Here is a 17,035-nt window from a genome sequence, read left to right on the forward strand (position 1 = left end):
TCCGAACGTGACTGTTGCTTGCTTGTTTTCACTTGACGTTTGCAAATGACATTGACATTTGTGTTTGGAAGCGGCGGTGCTTGTCTGTGCGTGCCGTGCTTCTAAAAATTGGATTTTTGGTGAATTAGATCGTTATAAATCTTTAAAAATGGCTGTAAGTATCTTAAAACTTTTAATTGATCAATTAAGTTTAAGTTTCTTGCATTTTACCTCAAATTTCGCCACATAACCTCAAACCTCGATTTTGCATTAATTTCACTGTAAAATCGAACTTTAAATCAGCAAAATTGTTTTTACAGTCGTTAGCAGCCGCTCAAGTGCAAGAGGTGCGTTCTATAACGCGCATAGAACGAATCGGCGCTCATTCACATATAAGAGGCCTCGGTCTAGATGATTCTCTTGAGCCTAGGGCGGTGTCTCAGGGCATGGTTGGCCAGAAGATGGCCAGGAAGGCCGCTGGGGTCATTCTGCAGATGATCCGAGAAGGTAAACATTGATCTAACTACTGGTTGCCATGGTAACATGCTTACTTCAATGCATCTATTATTTCAATGTTTTCCAATAATTTTATCTTAAAATTATAGCTAAAAGTTCTTGTTAAGTACTCGTTCCGTTTCTAATGCCCGTATTCACAAACATTACTATAAGGTCTCACTTATTGTTTTTGAATAGATTGCTATAGGGAAGAAAAAACCCAAAAAAATTGCACCTTTAGGCAAACAATAAGGTTTAAAATTTAGAAAGCTATAGACCCTCTGCTATGAATGTGAACAAATAGGATCAATGAAAAATCATGTCCCTTATCCCTATAAACTATAAATAATTGGAATCAACCTATTTGTTTTTCACAATCGTTGGACTATAGATGTGGTTCAAGCACCAATATCTTGTTGCAGGGAAGATAGCTGGCCGAGCGGTGCTATTAGCCGGCCAACCCGGCACGGGCAAGACTGCCATTGCTATGGGCCTAGCGCAGGCACTGGGCCCCGATACTCCGTTCACTAGCATGGCTGGTAAGACTCGTCACTTTAAAAGAATAATAATAAAACAAAATATTTTTGTATAATGTATAATAGGCTAGTTTCCAAAGAAAATGTTTAGTCCGTCAATTTTAATATCAAAAAATATTGGACACATATATTTTTTATTGTCAATCAAACACATCATAACAAAGTGGGTGCTTTGAAGTTCCGCACGAGGTCACAAAGTGCTGGAATTTTAAGCACTTATTGACATCACAGGCCTTTTCTTTTGAACTCTGGCGAGCTATAGGTATGTCTTAAAATTTTCATTACTTTGAAAAAGTGAAAAATAGGTGTCGAGTATTTTTTGATAAGGTAACTGACGGACTAATTAAAACTAGTGTCCGACCGAAACTAGTTTTACGACCGAAACCGAAACCGAAAACGAATTTCGGCAACGGTGTCTGTTGCGGCCGAAACCGAAACCGAAACCGAAACTTCCTAACAAGGCTCATATTTTGAGGAAAAAATAAAGAAAACGTTATTATAATCAGTCAGTCTTTATTGTTTTCTCTTTCAATTGCATTAAAATTGAACTTATAAAGCGCCTTTTTGAATCGCTAAAATAAAGTGACAGTGGGCGGGGCACATAGCTCGTAGAGCTGATGTCCGCTGGGGCAGGAAAGTTCTTCCACTAGGTGGACCGACGATCTGGTGAAGGTCAGGGTCAAGGTGCCTGGATGCGAACGGCGCAGGATCGGTCTTCGTGGAAATCCTTGGGAGAGGCCTTTGTCCAGCAGTGGACGTCTTTCGGCTGAAACGAACGAAAGCGCCTTTTTACTCTAAAAGGTATCAAATTATGTACCTATTAAAAAAGAAAAGTCTAATTTTTTTTAATTACTCGCAATATTCTCCTGAATACTGAATTCTCCTGAATTATTAATAATTTCTCAATACAAAATTGGTAGTAGGTACGTAAGTTAGTATCTACTGTACTTGCCACTTGGATACCTTGGCGATAAATACTAAAATGAACTTTGAAACTCTGAATCCATGAAATGCACTATAGTCATATTATAACTAACTACCTAACTAATGTTTGTTTACGTATAGCATTTGCGAACCAAAAAAAAAATGTATAGGTTAGATTAAACTTGATTATACTTTTATCAGTCATATTGAATAATTTGTTTTTGATGTTTACTACCCGCTCTTGTTGTAACGACATAAAACGAGATAAAACTTACCAAATTCAAAATAAATCACTTTCATAATAAATCAATTCGCCACCACAACAAAACAAAACTAACAGCAAACAAACAAGCGAGCGAATCACGACATTGGCTCTGATCGGGATCGGATTCATTCCTCATTCAACGCGCCGAACATGACCGATAACAGCGCGGAAACTCCCGAATGCACATTCGGTTTCGGTCGTAGTTTCGGCAAGTTTGCCACCGAAAACGAAACTAAACCGAAACTCGTGTTTTTACCGAAACTCAACCGAAAACGAAACCGAAACCGAACATTCGGTCGGACACTAATTAAAACTCTTGCTTTTTTACCCAGGAAACATCCCTATTGTTTATATCTTCTTCTTATCGTGTCGACAATAAACCGACACAGTGTCAGCCCGAAACTCCGCTACAAGAGTGGCGTTGTCAGCAACATTCATTAAATCCTCCTGCAGTTGCTCAGTCACTCAGGGCACTACATCATGTGCTTCATCGACTGGGGAATCCCCACCTACAACCTAACCCAGCGGTTCCCAAACTTAATTAGTCTACTGCCCACTTCAAGAATAAATTATTTTTTAGCGCCCCCCATTTTTGTAGTCAAGAGTCGAGCTCAGTCGGTGTTTAAGAGTCCTCCTAGTAGATGACGCCTACCAAGCCTCTACACAACGTCCCGATTTTCTTTTTCTGGGTCTCTTACCGCCCCCCTTTAAGCCTGCAGCGCCCACAAGGGGGCGTTATCGCCCACTTTGGGAAAGACTGACAAACCAAACTGCATCCGAAGTCTATTTAAAGACTTCCAGGTAAGCCAGGAGAGCTCATGTCCAGGTGGAGGACTCTCAGACTTAGGGACAAAAGAGCAGGGGAGATCAGCTCTCGCGCTATAACCTGCATCTCTCTTTTGACCGATCATCATGGAGGAGACACACTTTTTACAAAATTATTTATATTATTTTCAGGTTCCGAAATATTTTCTCTTGAGATGAGCAAGACCGAGGCTCTCACACAGGCAATCAGGAAATCTATTGGCATAAGAATCAAGTGAGTATTATTATTTTCATCATCATTTTAGTCAATAGCTGATTACAAGAAATTGGTTTACAAGTTGTTACAATCCTACTAATATCTACTAGTACTACTAATATTATAAATGCGATAGTTTGGATGTCTGGATGTTTGTTACTATTTCACGCAAAAACTACTGAACGGATTTTGTTGAAACTTTACAGTATTATTGTTTGTAATTTATGCCGATCTGTGACACTAAATTTCACTAATTCAATAATAAATTGTACAATAATTGTAAAATGTCCTCACAGTTCACTGGAATTTTTAATATTGTAATACGCTGTTATGGCCGCGTTTTATTTCATCATCAATGTTGGGTAGTATTACCCTTTACCCTAGGCGCAGACCATAGATTTTTCGTCGGCCGATAGTTTAGTCGGGCAGTTGATCAGTATGGGCATGTATGGAAGAAAGAAAGAAAAACATTTATTTGGTTCCAACTTAAAATATAACACACAGATAACAAAAAGCAAGTACAAGTTAGAACCAAAATTGGCCACCGCTCAGCATGTGTCATGCTCTGGAGTAGTAAATAAAACCCAGAACATGACGCTGTTATTCTGTGGTGACCATTTTTGGAGAGAGCTGGAATACTTGCCTATAATTAATTATTAACACGTGTGAACGCACGCACATTACGCGGATTCCATTTGGCCGACTTTTCATACAAATTAAAATCGGGCCCAACTATCGGCCAACTAAAAATCGATGGTCTGCGTCTAGTCTTAAAATTAATAATAGAAGTCCGCCACAGTGCATTGTTTCTATGTGTGCTAAAGTTTAAATAAATAAATTTATAATTTTCTGACAGGGAAGAATCAGAGATAATAGAGGGCGAAGTCGTCGAAGTCGTTATAGAGAGAGCGGCCGGCGGCGGCGGCGCTAGAGTCGGAAGACTGACGCTGAAGACCACAGACATGGAAACCAACTACGATATGGGGACGAAGATGATCGACTCGCTGTTGAAGGAAAAGGTTAGTTTTTTATATTCTTAGAATTTTTTTTTTACACAAACTACTAAATTATTTGTAATCATTTGTCTCGAAGCGCTGGTAGGGCTTAAAATATAAGGAGACATGTAAAGTGACGAATCCTTTAGGGTCCCCTTTTCATTTCCTTTTAGCATCATCACTACATAGTATAAAACAAAGTCGCTTTCCGCTGTCTGTCCCTATGTATGCTTAGATCTTTGAAACTACGCAACGGATTTTTATGCGGTTTTTTTTAACAGATAGAGTGATTCAAGAGGAAGGTTTTTATGTACACTTAGCACCCGTGCGAAGCAGGGGCAGGTGTAGTCACCACTACAAAATGTAGCGGAAAGACACACAGATTACACAGTAAAACAATAAGTAACACCTTACTTTTTTTGCGTTGGGGCTTAAAACGAAGGATTGTATAATTGTTTCACAGAAACTGATCTAGAATTGCCAGTATAGATAAAAAAGGCATTATTTATTCAAGTTTTTTATTTAACCAATATTCAATCATTGTTAAACATAGATAACCTCTGTTACTAGGTTCAAGCCGGTGACGTCATAACCATAGACAAAGCCACGGGGAAGATCAACAAACTAGGAAGGAGTTTTGCGCGCGCCAGAGACTATGATGCCACTGGTATGTATATTTCCTTTGATTTCAAAGTTTTAAAAAGTTTTTTCCTTTTAGGCATCTGCTAAGAAACGATTTTTAAAATTTCTCCCCCTCGTTTCAGCCAAATGACGTCCACTGCTGGACAAAGGCCTCCCCCAAGGTTTTCCACAATGAACGGTCCTGCGCTGCCCGCATTCAGGCTCTTCCCGTGACCTTTACCAGATCGTCGGTCCACCTAGTAGGAGGCCTGCCCACGTTACGTCTTCCAGCCCGTGGTCGCCACTCGAGAACTTTCCTGCCCCAACGGCCATCGTCTCTACGAAACTTAAGTTGCGGGCAAAAGCTAGTATATTCTTACTGTAAATTTTTATGTCTAAACCATAAAGTTAATACTCCTTCAGAACGGAGCAGTAACCACAAGCTGTCAAACGAAACCGATTTTAGGATGTCACTGGTGACATTTGTGTCAGACTTATCAACTCGCAAAGGGATCAATCACCTTTCGCGAGCTGTCATCCTTTAACGGAGTTTACGTTACGATGCGGATAAGTGTGCCTCGAGTTGATACGATGTTCTCCGAGTTGATAAGTCTGCTATGACCCTTAGAATCCTCTTTTTTTTCTCTGATGAATACAGGCGGTCCGAAGTTCGCCGGGTCAGCTAGTCTGAAATATTTTGTTTATTTATCCAGGCCAGCAAGCACGCTTCGTGCAATGTCCCGAAGGTGAATTGCAGAAGCGTAAGGAAGTTGTTCATACGGTCACCCTTCACGAGGTGGATGTTATCAACTCTCGCACACATGGATTCCTGGCTTTGTTCTCTGGTAAGTCATCATCATTATCATCATCATCATCATTATCATTATCATCAGGTCATTTCAGAGATCTAGAGAGATGCCAACTAATGCGCTGATTTCGAAACTCAGTGTCGCATTAGAAATTCACACACACAAAGTGATCAAAATATGTGCTCATTATCCACTGCGGTATCAGTACTCAACGTTCGAATAATCTTTAGTACTACGCAAGCAATGTAAACTGTTTACATTATGACGTCGCTGCTGTCATCATTGCTTTCACGAGCAATGTGTTCTGTTTTTGGGCATATTGCTGCGACACCGGCCCCGCCCCTTTGTCACATCTCCCTTTAGTTTCTGTGATCTGTACATGGTGCTTGGCTCTTGAGACAGGCTAAATTACACCATATTGTTAATGACATTGAGCATACATTTTTTTTAAATATCTTCGCGAAGTAAACCTTCTGTACGTAGTACTTATTATTATTCCGTGGTACTACGTACAGAAGTTTTACTTCGCGAAGGTATTTAAAAAAAATGTATGCTCAATGTCATTAACAATATGGTGTAATTTAGCCTGTCTCAAGAGTCAAGCACCATTTTGTTGACAAACGTCAGTGATCGGTACTGCGCCGAAGCTATAGGGCTGACTTCGGTAAAATGATATGACGTGAGGTGCCAAACTGCGGAAAATGGCGGAGGAAATACATGATTTAGCATGAATTATCATGAATAATATTAACTACTTATTTACCTCTCAGTGTCTTGAGGCAACTTAAAAAAGTACATTCTGTGTTTTTATTATTATTTAGGCAGTTAAATACTGCACAGTATTTAGTACACTATTTTCTTTATTTTCTTCCATCATACACAAGAATACGCGTGCGTGAGTCAATGTTCGCTCGTATGTGAGGCCTTGTCGAATAGTATCCTGTAGGTGGGCCATCGTGCGTGTTTTGTTTTCGATGTAAACTCGCGAAGATGAACAGGCCTGGTTTAATGTTAATACTGTATTTTTATTTTATTTCTCTATGCTGAATAAATTATACTTATTCTTAAATGAACAGGCGACACTGGCGAAATAAAGTCGGAGGTTCGCGAACAAATCAATAGTAAAGTTGCGGAGTGGCGCGAGGAGGGAAAGGCCGAAATGATTCCTGGAGTGCTCTTCATTGACGAGGTAAGTGGAAACCATTTCAGATCATCATTTCAGCCACAGGATGTCCACTACTGAACATCGTTCGTTCGTTTCAGCCGAAAGACATCCACTGCTGGACAAAGGCCTCCCCCAAGGATTACCACAAGGACCGGTCCTGGGCTGCCCGCATCCAGTCTCTTCCCGCGACCTTCACGAGATCGGCGCCTGTCCATACTACGTCTTCCGGCCCGTGGTCGCCACTCGAGAACTTTTCTGCCCCAATGACCAATTTAAAATTAATTAAGTTGCTGAACGTTGGCTTCCCCCAATGATTTCAATATATCCCGGCTGGATGCGGCCTGTATCCAACGCCTTCCTACTACTCGTTAGGTCGTCGGTCCACCTTTTAGGTGGACGTTGCTGGGATTTCCGGTTTTTACTATAAATACCGGAAATTGACAATAAAAATATAATCATATTTTACCGGACGATCCTGGATTGTTGAAAACAAATCCTCGGAACCCTAGAGAGTTCATCGGGAAAATAAGCAAACGGTGGTCCTTCGAGCCGGATCGGGATAGTAGCCTCAAGATCAGAATATAAAACAAGCTCTGCAACACTGCTTCGAAAAAACTGAAAAACCAACTGTCCAGACCAGAATCGTCCACTCAATTCAACTATTTTTTTAACGTCGGGAAATGCTTTGCACATACCCACTGGTCGATGGGGACGGCCAGTAACGCAATATTGTCTACGAATAGGTTTTTGGGACTCTATGCGTCCATGCATGAGGTCTCACAGTACGACCTCATAGTAATGTTTGTGAATACATGTGTAACTTTTTGTTATAAGGGGCTTTATGTTTTATCTGTTTCTCCCCAGGCTCACATGTTAGACATCGAGTGTTTTTCGTTCCTCAACCGGGCGCTCGAATCCGAGACCGCTCCAGTCGTCATCATGGCCACCAACCGCGGTATTACGCGTATCCGGGGCACCAACTACCAGAGTCCACACGGCATCCCACTGGATCTACTGGACAGGATGATCATCGTCCCCACCACGCCATACTCGCACCAGGAACTCCGAGAAATACTCAACATCAGGTAAACTTGAGTCAGTTCACAGGTATAGCGCATCACTGAGTAGGTTCCTGACAGGCATGGCGCATCACTAGGGTGTGAAGTCACAGCTTGAAAGAGTGACATCATAGGTTGAAAGTGATGACACTTATGGTGTCACTTTCAAGTTATGACGTCACTTAAGTGACATCATAAGTTGAAAGTGACGCCATAAAATAGAGTGACGTCGTAGCTCGATAGTGACGCCATTAAAAGAGTGACGTCATAGCTTACAAGTTGCGCCATAAGAGTGACGTCATAGCTTGAAAGTGACACCATAAGAGTGACATCATAGCTTTAAAGCGACGTCATAACAGACAGAGTAACGTCATAGCTTGAAAGTGCCGTCATAACTTGTGACTTCATACCTTGTAGAGAACATCACAGCTTAAATTAATGACGCCATAGTTTTCAAGTGACGTCACATCTCGTCTACGCTAGCCATGGACGCTCCGGTCGTCATCATGGCCACCAATCGCGGCATCACACGTATCCGGGGCACCAACTACCAGAGCCCATTTACTGGACAGAATGATCATCGTCCCAACCACGCCATACTCGCACCAGGAACTCCGGGAAATACTAAATATTAGGTGAGATTCTTACTATATTAGATAACTTGGCACAGGTATAGCGCATAGCTGAGTAGATTCTAACACATTTGGTCAGCGTGGGGAGTAACATCATAAGAGTGACGTCATAATAGAGTAAAGTCATAGTTTGAAAGTGACATCATAACTTGAAAGAATGACGTCATAGCTTGAAAAAGTGACGTCATACCTTGGAGATGTGACGTCATAGCTTGAATGTGACGTCCTAGCAATGTGACGTCATGAAAATGTTATCACAAAAGAGTGACGTCATAAATTGAAAGAAGTTATGACGTCACAGCTTGAAAGTGACGTAATGCCTTGGAGAGATGATATCATAACTTCAAGAAGTGACGCCATAGCTTGGAGATGTGACGTCATAGCTTGAAAGTGACGTCCTAGCAATATGACGTCGTAGCTTGAAAATATCGTCACAAAAAAGTGACGTCATAACTTGAAAGAAAAGTGACGTAATGCCTTGGAGAGGTGACATCATAACTTTAAAAAGTGACGCCATAGCTTGTGTCCGCCATATCCCACTGCCGGTCGGTAGTGGTGACGTCACCAGGCTTGCATCATTCGTATCCGGGGCACCAACTACCAGAGCCCACACTGGATCCCGCTGGATTTACTGGACAGAATGATCATCGTCCCAACCACGCCATACTCGCATCAAGAGCTGAGAGAGATACTGAATATCAGGTACTACAACAAGGGATACGTACAAAATTAAACTTATGCTTCAATCACATCAACGCGTGCATAGGCCAATGACAGTCAGACAATTCCGCCAAAAATGCGGTGGATAGCGCGCGTATGCATCCGTCCGGATTGAAATGTCAGTTAATCAGTTGTAAAGCAATTACGACTCTAAGAACTGTTAAAAATACTATTTTCTTTACAGCCGTGTATGGACGTCACATAATCAAAAAGTGACGTCATAGCTAAAGCCACTTCATAACTTGACGCTTCACAGTTTGTAAAAGTAACGTCATAGCTTGAAAGTGACGTCATAGTATAAGCTTGTCTTTGACGCCCGTATTCACAAACACTACTATGAGGTCTCACAGTGCGCGTGGACGCACAGGGTGACACACGAACCAATCACAGAGCTCTTTTCAACGTTGTGCGTTCGATTTGCTGCTTCACTTAAGCAAGTATCGTTTGTGAATACGGGGTTGCGGGCGTCAATCTCCTGATATTTTTCAATATCATCATTTCAGCCACAGGACGTCCACTGCTGAACATAGGCCTCCCCCAATGACTTCCACATCGCACGGTTGGTAGCGGCCTGCATCCAGCGCCTTCCTGCTACCTTTATCAGGTCGTCGGTCCACCTTGTGGATGGACGTCTCCCGCTGCGTTTTCCGGTACTGATGTTGTTATTTAATATTATTTCTTTTCCAGGTGCGAAGAAGAAGACTGTCAAATGTCAGCCGATGCCCTGACGGTTCTGACTCGTGTGGCCACTGAGACCTCACTCCGTTACGCTATACAACTCATCACCACTGCCTCTCTCGTTGCTAAACGCAGGAAAGCCTCCGAGGTACGTTCGGGGATAATTTTAATGCGGTAATGTAAAGTCCGGTCGCCGAGCAGATAGAATTTCGTACAATAACCCCAAGCTACCCATCCTTATCGCTCGCGTGTAATTATATTCCGCCACTCAAGTATTGTCTATGAACAGGTTCAGCCTGTGCGTCCACGCGCACTGTGAGACCTCATAGTAATGTTTGTAAATACGGGTGTTAATCCCTTCAACTAGTGGTAATTACTTACCACATTTTGAACCATATCACCTGCATAAGGGCACAACAATGAAAAATCTGCATTCAACAATGAACTTTCTCTCCAGGTGAGCATGGAAGATGTGAAGAAGGTATACTCCCTGTTCCTGGATGAACACCGATCGGAGCAGTTCCTGAAGGAATACCAGGACGAGTTTATGTTCAACGATGGTGGTGGAGGTAACAATTTAAGTCTCAATTATCTAGATACTAATCTAAAGCCTGGTCCGTGAGCAAGTAGAATCCCGTCCAATGACCCCAAGCTGCCCATCCTTGTCGCTCGCACGTAATTATGTTGCTGTCGCGCTCGCACACTCACTGCGGGCGTCCGTCGCACAGTCGCGACAGCAATATAATTACGCGCGAGCGATAAGGATGGGTAGCTTGGGGTCATTGGACGGGATTCTACGTGCTCACGGACCAGGCTTTATAGGGTGGAAACGTTAAGTGATCTCACTCGATTATTTTTAAACTATACAAGATATTGAAAAACTGGTTACTGATCCTGAAAGTGCTTCATGAGCTCTTTCACACGGTACCAATAATAGGTTACAGAATAAACTGGATCTATCTGAAAATTAAATGTTTCCAGCTTCCATACTAAATGTATGCCAGACACACAATATTAGGAGTTTTTTTTTAATTGTATAAGAAACTCTTAAAATAAACACGTAAATTGTATTCTTCTTTAAAATTATTCATAAAAAACATTAGTTTTAGGCTTTACTTGCTACAATATTGTCAAGAGATGACATGACTGTGGTAGTACTAAATGTATGGAAGAAGGAAACATTGAATTTTTGGATAGATCCCGTTTATTCTGTAACCTAATATTGATACCATTGGATAGAGCTCATGAAGCACTTTTATGATCAGTAACTAGTTTTTTGATATCATGTATAGTTTAGAAATAATCGAGTGAGATCACTTATCGTTTCCACCCTGTATAGTTATCGGTACACGCTAAATCATCCATGAGTGCACACGCACACTACACTAATGCCGCTCGGATTGCTCGGATCAAACTCCCTGACTTGATGATGATGAGTTTGAATTTATTTTTAGCTTTTTATGTTTCACTAGCGGCCGCCCGCGACTTCGTACGCGTGGATCCCGTTTTACCCCCTTCATCATCTTACGCGGTTTAGATTTTTTCATACAAATGTTTTTTCCCGCGAACTCCCGTTCACGTGGGAATTTTGCAATATCCTGTTGTAACTAAGCTTTAAGTTTACTAAGGTGCATGCCAAGTTTCAAGCGTCTAACTTGAGCGGTTTAGATTTTTCATACAAAAGGATTTTCCCGATAATTCCCGTTCCCGTGGGAATTTCGGGAATTCCTTTCTTAGAGCACCTCTACGGTACCAAAGCTACGTCCCTTCCAAATTTCAAGTGCCTACGTTTAGCCGTTTAGGCTGTGCGTTGATATGTCAGTCAGTTTCTCCTTTTATATTTAGAAAGATAGAAGATATAATCCGGACAATAGTGAATGAGTTTCTTGCGCTGCTTCTTCTCAGCACTGGCCCATTTTCCCGAAGCAGTGGTAGGGTTAATACAGGGATGTGTAAAGTGCTTTTTAAAAGCCTATTTGCAAAAATAAATGACTTTTATCAATTATATTAACATAAACTTGTTTGTTACAGACGCACCACAGCTAATGGAGATTGCACAGTAATCTCAAACACTCCAGTCATTTCCAATAAGTACGCTTTACTGTTTCGAAGAAGTACATTTAAGTTTATCATAAGTGATAGTTAAGTTTTTATTAATAAACAAATTCCTACCATAAAATGTTTTATTTTTCAATAATTATTTAAAAAAAATTGTGTACAAACTGTGAGTTTCAGAGAAAAAATAGACTTCCCCATCAATCCCTAATTAAGTGACCCCTTTCAAAACAACATTCCTGTTAAGTTAACAGTTATAGGGGTCACTTAAAAATTAGAGATTGATGGTGAAAACGGGCATAAGTACTACAGCTACAGCTGGTAGAGAATGACGTATGGCATTAAGCTCGCCTTTTTGTACAGAACATTGTTGTGTGTGCAATAAAGTCTTTAAATAAGTGACTCGGGAATTGTCGTTTTTTACTGGCATGTTTGCCGCTTTCAGTAGTATCAGATTTAACTTACTACTCGAAGTGTAGGCTTTGGTCCTATAAATGCCGTAGGCTGCGTCACAGTGCTTACCATAGAAATGTTTGAGGGTTTAATAAGCTACCATCGCCTAAAGCCTTGATCACACGTACCGAGTAAACGGGCGAGACAGTAAAATGTTTACTCGGTCGAGACAGTTGGGTTAGCGAGTCACATACGAGCGCTCGGCCGAGCACTCAGCGTAGTGTTCATACACACCGAGTACTCGGCCGAGAGCACTGTCTCGCCCGTTTGCTCGGTACGTGTGATCAAGGCATAAGTGAGGTGGTGCTACAATGGCGGATTGCAAGCGGTTTCAAAGCACGGCGTGTTCGTTGCGGTGCCACTCGTCTTTGTGGCAAGGCCCTAACTACAAAAATCTTTAAACTGCACAGCAGTCTTTGTTCAAATAATATTAGGGTGATATTTTAACACTGGTTAGCTGTGGATGAAATGAAAACCCAACTTTAGTTAACTGATTTTAATTATAACTTAGAATGAAATCATCACATAGCAGTATCTACATTATTTCTACGAAGTACGCTTAGTTCTTGTCGCGGTAGTGCTTGATGTTGACCAGGACCCAGGCGGGGATGGCGGACCAACCGATGACCATCAAGCTGGAGAGGAAGATGATTTCCTGGGGATAAAATTGAATAGTTGTAATTTGGCAATTTTTTGGTACTTTGCTGTTTCCAGCAAAGTAGAACAGGGCCACCACTCTTCCTACAGAATGTTGTGAAATTATTTTATTTATTTGTAGGGGGCGTCCATTAATTACGTGAGAAAATTTTGGCTATTTTTTGGTAGGAATCCTAGTTATATTTATTTATTTACTAAGAGTGGATTAGACCAAACAAAAGTAAATATTATTCTCAGAATAAATCATCAGTTTTGACATAATTCCCATACTGAAACTGTCAATGTGCCAGGTCGAGTTATACCAGGAGTTATTCTCGGATAAGTTTGGTCTAACCGGGCCTAAGTCTAAAGTTTTGTTTTACTGTTGACTTTCATCAAAATTAAATTTGAGGTTATCTTTCTGTAAACAAACATTAACTTCATTTTTTATGAACAATAAGGCAATTTCCAATATTTGGCGTGTTTACTTGGCAGTAATTTAGCTATACGAAGTAAAATTGATAAAATTTTACTAGGTTATTAGATAGATAACCTATCTTTGGAACTAAAATTACGTAATGTAAAAAACTCATTTTACTCTAACGTACATTTAGAATAACATTATTACATCCCTAAATATCACATAATATCAATGCAGATTATAAGAAAAAACATGGAAGGGGTCTTATTAAGGTAAAAAAGTGTGGTATACTTACACCAGTAGAAACCTTATTCCTGGCAGGTGTGGCGATTACTGTCATGTTTCTCTTAGGAATAACATTCTTGGCGAACTGAGCGTTGCTCCTGACAAGGCTACGGAGAGCGAACATTTTGATTTTATTTAATTTTTCACGATTTTCAAAATGACACCATACAAGAAAATTCTCAAAATTGATTTAGGGATACCAAGTGGTGTAAACACAAAAACTACTACTGACAATGTTGTAAGTAGAAAAATACAGTAACGTTATTTTAACGGTATTTATTTTAGAACTTTTGAAACGTCATCATATGGAATTATGGAGGATCGCCTGTGGGATCGCCAGTAGATCTGGGCAGCAGATGAGTTGATGCTTCCAATGAGAAGCCACTCCGCATGACAGCATCAAAGAACATAATATTTGCTCATAGTCTTGGGACTGATTGCAAATGAACACAGCAAAAAAAAATTTTAGAACTCAATACTATTGCTTCCATTTAAAGTAACTGACTAACTGAGTAGTGAGTAGCCCATGAGGATCATTTCAATTTTTAGCTGTGAATGCAGATTTATAGGTCTAAGAAATCCTTAATATACAGTCCAAAAATTTTTGTTCTACGACAAAAATTGACGAAGTTATGGCCAAATTACTAAAAATGTTCACTGACCGCCCGGCGCGGGACCGATGACGTCACTATATCCGATACTAAAACTGATAGTTTAGCTGGAAAAAAATATTTTCCATCCCAATAGTACGCCGGCTGCGCTCGATTCGGATATAGTGACGTCACGCGGCCCTGCGTACGTTGACTTTTAGCGGCAAAAACGGCCTATGTTTATTACTATCTTCGTAACGTAAGTAATGGTCCGATTTGGATAATTCAAAAAGATATATCTTTCTTATGTCTTAAAGATTAACGTAGATACTAGTTTTATTGAATTTTCTACAACAGTACTGATCCTCATTCTGATAAATACACAAAAAAATCAAGAGAGATTGCAGTCAAACACAAAGCTTTTGACAGTTCCTCCAACTCCTTGCCAGACAGTTTTTTAGGGTAGTTCCCAAAGCCACGATGACCCAAACTTCATAATGAGGATCATTTCGATTTTTAGCTGTGAATGCAGATTTATAGGGCTAAGAAATCCATAATACACAGTCCAAAAATTTTTGTTCTACGACAAAAATTGATGAAGTTATGGCCAAATTACTAAAAAAGTTCACTGACCGCCCGGCGCGGGGACGATGACGTCATTATATCCGATCCGAACGCTGCCGGCGTACTGCGTGGATAGAAAATATTTTTTTCTAGCCAAACTATCAGTTTTAGAGAAAAACTTGTAATGACATTTATTAATCAGAATAAAGTAAGCTATCGATAGGTAATTTAAAAAAATAGAAATTGTGAAAAATAACGCAAAAAATCCATACGCTCATACGATTCAATGGCACGCAGAGACGCGATTGGGGTCTCCGCGGTGGTATATTTGGCGATTTATTCAAATAAAGTGTACATAAGTGTTGTTAGAGTCATATCTTCTTCCAAGTAAAATATAAAAATGTATAAGTATTAATTTATTTACTTCTAACAATAAGGTATAACTTCTAACAATATGACATTGCTATGAAAATCATTTCGATGTACACTTAATAATACCTACCTGTTATTTAGTTTTTCTGAGTTAAACCTACGCACCTACCTATCTATTCGCCGTTCCCATGGGCGGGCCAGCTGCTGCAGGAAAGGACAGCCGCTCCGTGCTGGAAATCTATTTAATCTTAGCCTAGAAGCTGGGTATGACTACCCCGCCCCTCTCCTCTCCCCAGGTCATAAGCTGGGCATGACTTCCCCCTCGGCCAGAAGTTGGGTATGATTTACCCCCCCCCCCCCCCCGGCCCGAAACTGGGTATGACTTGACCCCTCCCCCTCCCCCCAGGCCAGAAGCTAGGTAAGGCTTGCCCCTACCCCCAGGCCATAAGCATAAGCTGGATATGACTCCCCTTCGGCCAGAAGCTGGGTATGACACCCCCCCCATGCCAGAAATGCCAGAAACTGGGTATGACTTGACCCCCCCCCCCCCCCCCAGGCCATAAGCTGGGTAAGGCTAGCCCCTCCCCCCAGCCCTAGAAACTGGTTATGACTTGACCCCTCCCCCCCCCCCCCCCCAAGCCAGAAACTGGGTATTAGCATCATATTAAGTATTATTATGTTCAATACAAACAATCATTAAGTTACACTCACCCCAACCGCGTCTCCGCATTGCATCGAATCCTATGAAAATGTGGTTTTTGGACATAGCAATACTTATTTTTCACAATTTTTATTTTTAAAAATTACTGGTCGATAGGTTACTTTATTTTGAAGAATAAATGTTATTAAAAGTTTTTTTCTAAAACTGATAGTTTAGCCGGAAAAAAATATTTTCCATCCCATTAGTACGCCGGCTGCGCTCGATTCGGATATAATGACGTCACGCGGCCTTGCGTACGTTGACTTTTAGCGGCAAAAACGGCCTATGTTTATTACTTAATATCTTCGTAAGTAATGGTCCGATTTGGATAATTCAAAAAGATATATCTTTCTTATGTCTTAAAGATTAACGTAGATACTAGTTTTATTGAATTTTCTACAACAGTACTGATCCTCATTCACCAACATTATATCCTACTAGCTTTTGCCCGCGGCTTCACCCACGTGAAATTTTGTTTGTCACAGATCGTCATATTCTGGGTTATAAACAATAATACAGTAAAGTTTCATCAAAATCCGTTTAGTAGTTTTTGCGTGAAAGAGTAACAAACATCCAGACATCCAAACTTTCGCATTTATAATATTAGTAGGAGTAGGATATTGGGAGCATACGCTGACAAACTTTCAGCTTTTATAAAATGACGTAGGTCTGGCGTTCACCACTAGCTCTTAGTCTAGAAGATTTTTTTCATTTTACATAATATTTATTTTATTTGCCTCTTACTTTTAAGAACACTCAATAAATCCACCAATATTACACATACAATAGGTAAGTATTCATCTAAAGACAAATAATAGAAAATAAAACAAACCTGCTAAGTATACCTACGCATTAATTTCCCGCCAAGAAGTTCCTTGGAAAATTATAATTGACGTCAAAAACAAACTCTTATGTGAAACAATAGCCAGCCCTCAGGGTAGGGTAAATTATTTCCCACTAAAACCTTTTCAATGGCGCGAAACAGTACAAAAAGGCAAAAAAAGGTTCTAACCAACGAGGGTGCCTTTGTAAGCACAGTTGGAGCAAACAAAATGTATGAC

General features: G+C 40.6%; 2 protein-coding genes across 3 annotated transcripts; one reads left to right on the forward strand and one right to left on the reverse strand.

The window, feature by feature from the left end:
* The first annotated feature begins 33 nt into the window (after window positions 1-33).
* On the forward strand, window positions 34-12,090 carry rept (RuvB-like helicase 2 rept). Of its 2 annotated transcripts, XM_028305178.1 has the most exons (13): window positions 34-154; window positions 300-486; window positions 897-1,013; window positions 3,157-3,238; window positions 4,077-4,239; window positions 4,786-4,882; window positions 5,550-5,681; window positions 6,722-6,834; window positions 7,675-7,869; window positions 8,478-8,503; window positions 9,908-10,046; window positions 10,356-10,467; window positions 11,930-12,090. In XM_028305178.1, exons 1-13 carry the CDS (start codon window positions 149-151, stop codon window positions 11,959-11,961), a joined length of 1,401 nt encoding a protein of 466 aa, XP_028160979.1. In that variant the 5' UTR covers window positions 34-148; the 3' UTR covers window positions 11,962-12,090. The 2 variants fall into 2 exon arrangements, with proteins under 2 accessions (XP_028160979.1, XP_028160978.1); XM_028305177.1 differs by lacking the exon at window positions 8,478-8,503 and having other exon boundaries at window positions 7,675-7,895.
* Window positions 12,091-12,887: 797 nt separating this feature from the next.
* On the reverse strand, window positions 12,888-13,962 carry LOC114353239 (uncharacterized). The gene is made up of 2 exons (XM_028305153.1): window positions 13,759-13,962; window positions 12,888-13,061 (listed from the first exon to the last, which is right to left on the reverse strand). Exons 1-2 carry the CDS (start codon window positions 13,870-13,872, stop codon window positions 12,966-12,968), a joined length of 210 nt encoding a protein of 69 aa, XP_028160954.1. The 5' UTR covers window positions 13,873-13,962; the 3' UTR covers window positions 12,888-12,965.
* Window positions 13,963-17,035: the final 3,073 nt, after the last annotated feature.

Source organism: Ostrinia furnacalis, unplaced genomic scaffold (genome assembly GCF_004193835.3).
Source record: "Ostrinia furnacalis isolate ACB-3 unplaced genomic scaffold, ASM419383v2 OfSCF1638, whole genome shotgun sequence".
Classification (NCBI taxonomy): Eukaryota; Metazoa; Arthropoda; class Insecta; order Lepidoptera; family Crambidae; genus Ostrinia; species Ostrinia furnacalis.

Coding starts and splice junctions, on each gene's coding strand:
- rept (XM_028305177.1), top strand. Junction 4,240..4,785: donor ACTCGCTGTTGAAGGAAAAG/GTTAGTTTTTTA, acceptor CTCTGTTACTAG/GTTCAAGCCGGTGACGTCAT. Junction 7,896..9,907: donor CGAGAAATACTCAACATCAG/GTAAACTTGAGT, acceptor TTTCTTTTCCAG/GTGCGAAGAAGAAGACTGTC.
- LOC114353239 (XM_028305153.1), bottom strand. CDS start 13,872: ATGTTCGCTCTCCGTAGCCTTGTCAGGAGCAACGCTCAGTTCGCCAAG. Junction 13,062..13,758: donor GGAATAAGGTTTCTACTGGT/GTAAGTATACCA, acceptor TTTTATCCCCAG/GAAATCATCTTCCTCTCCAG.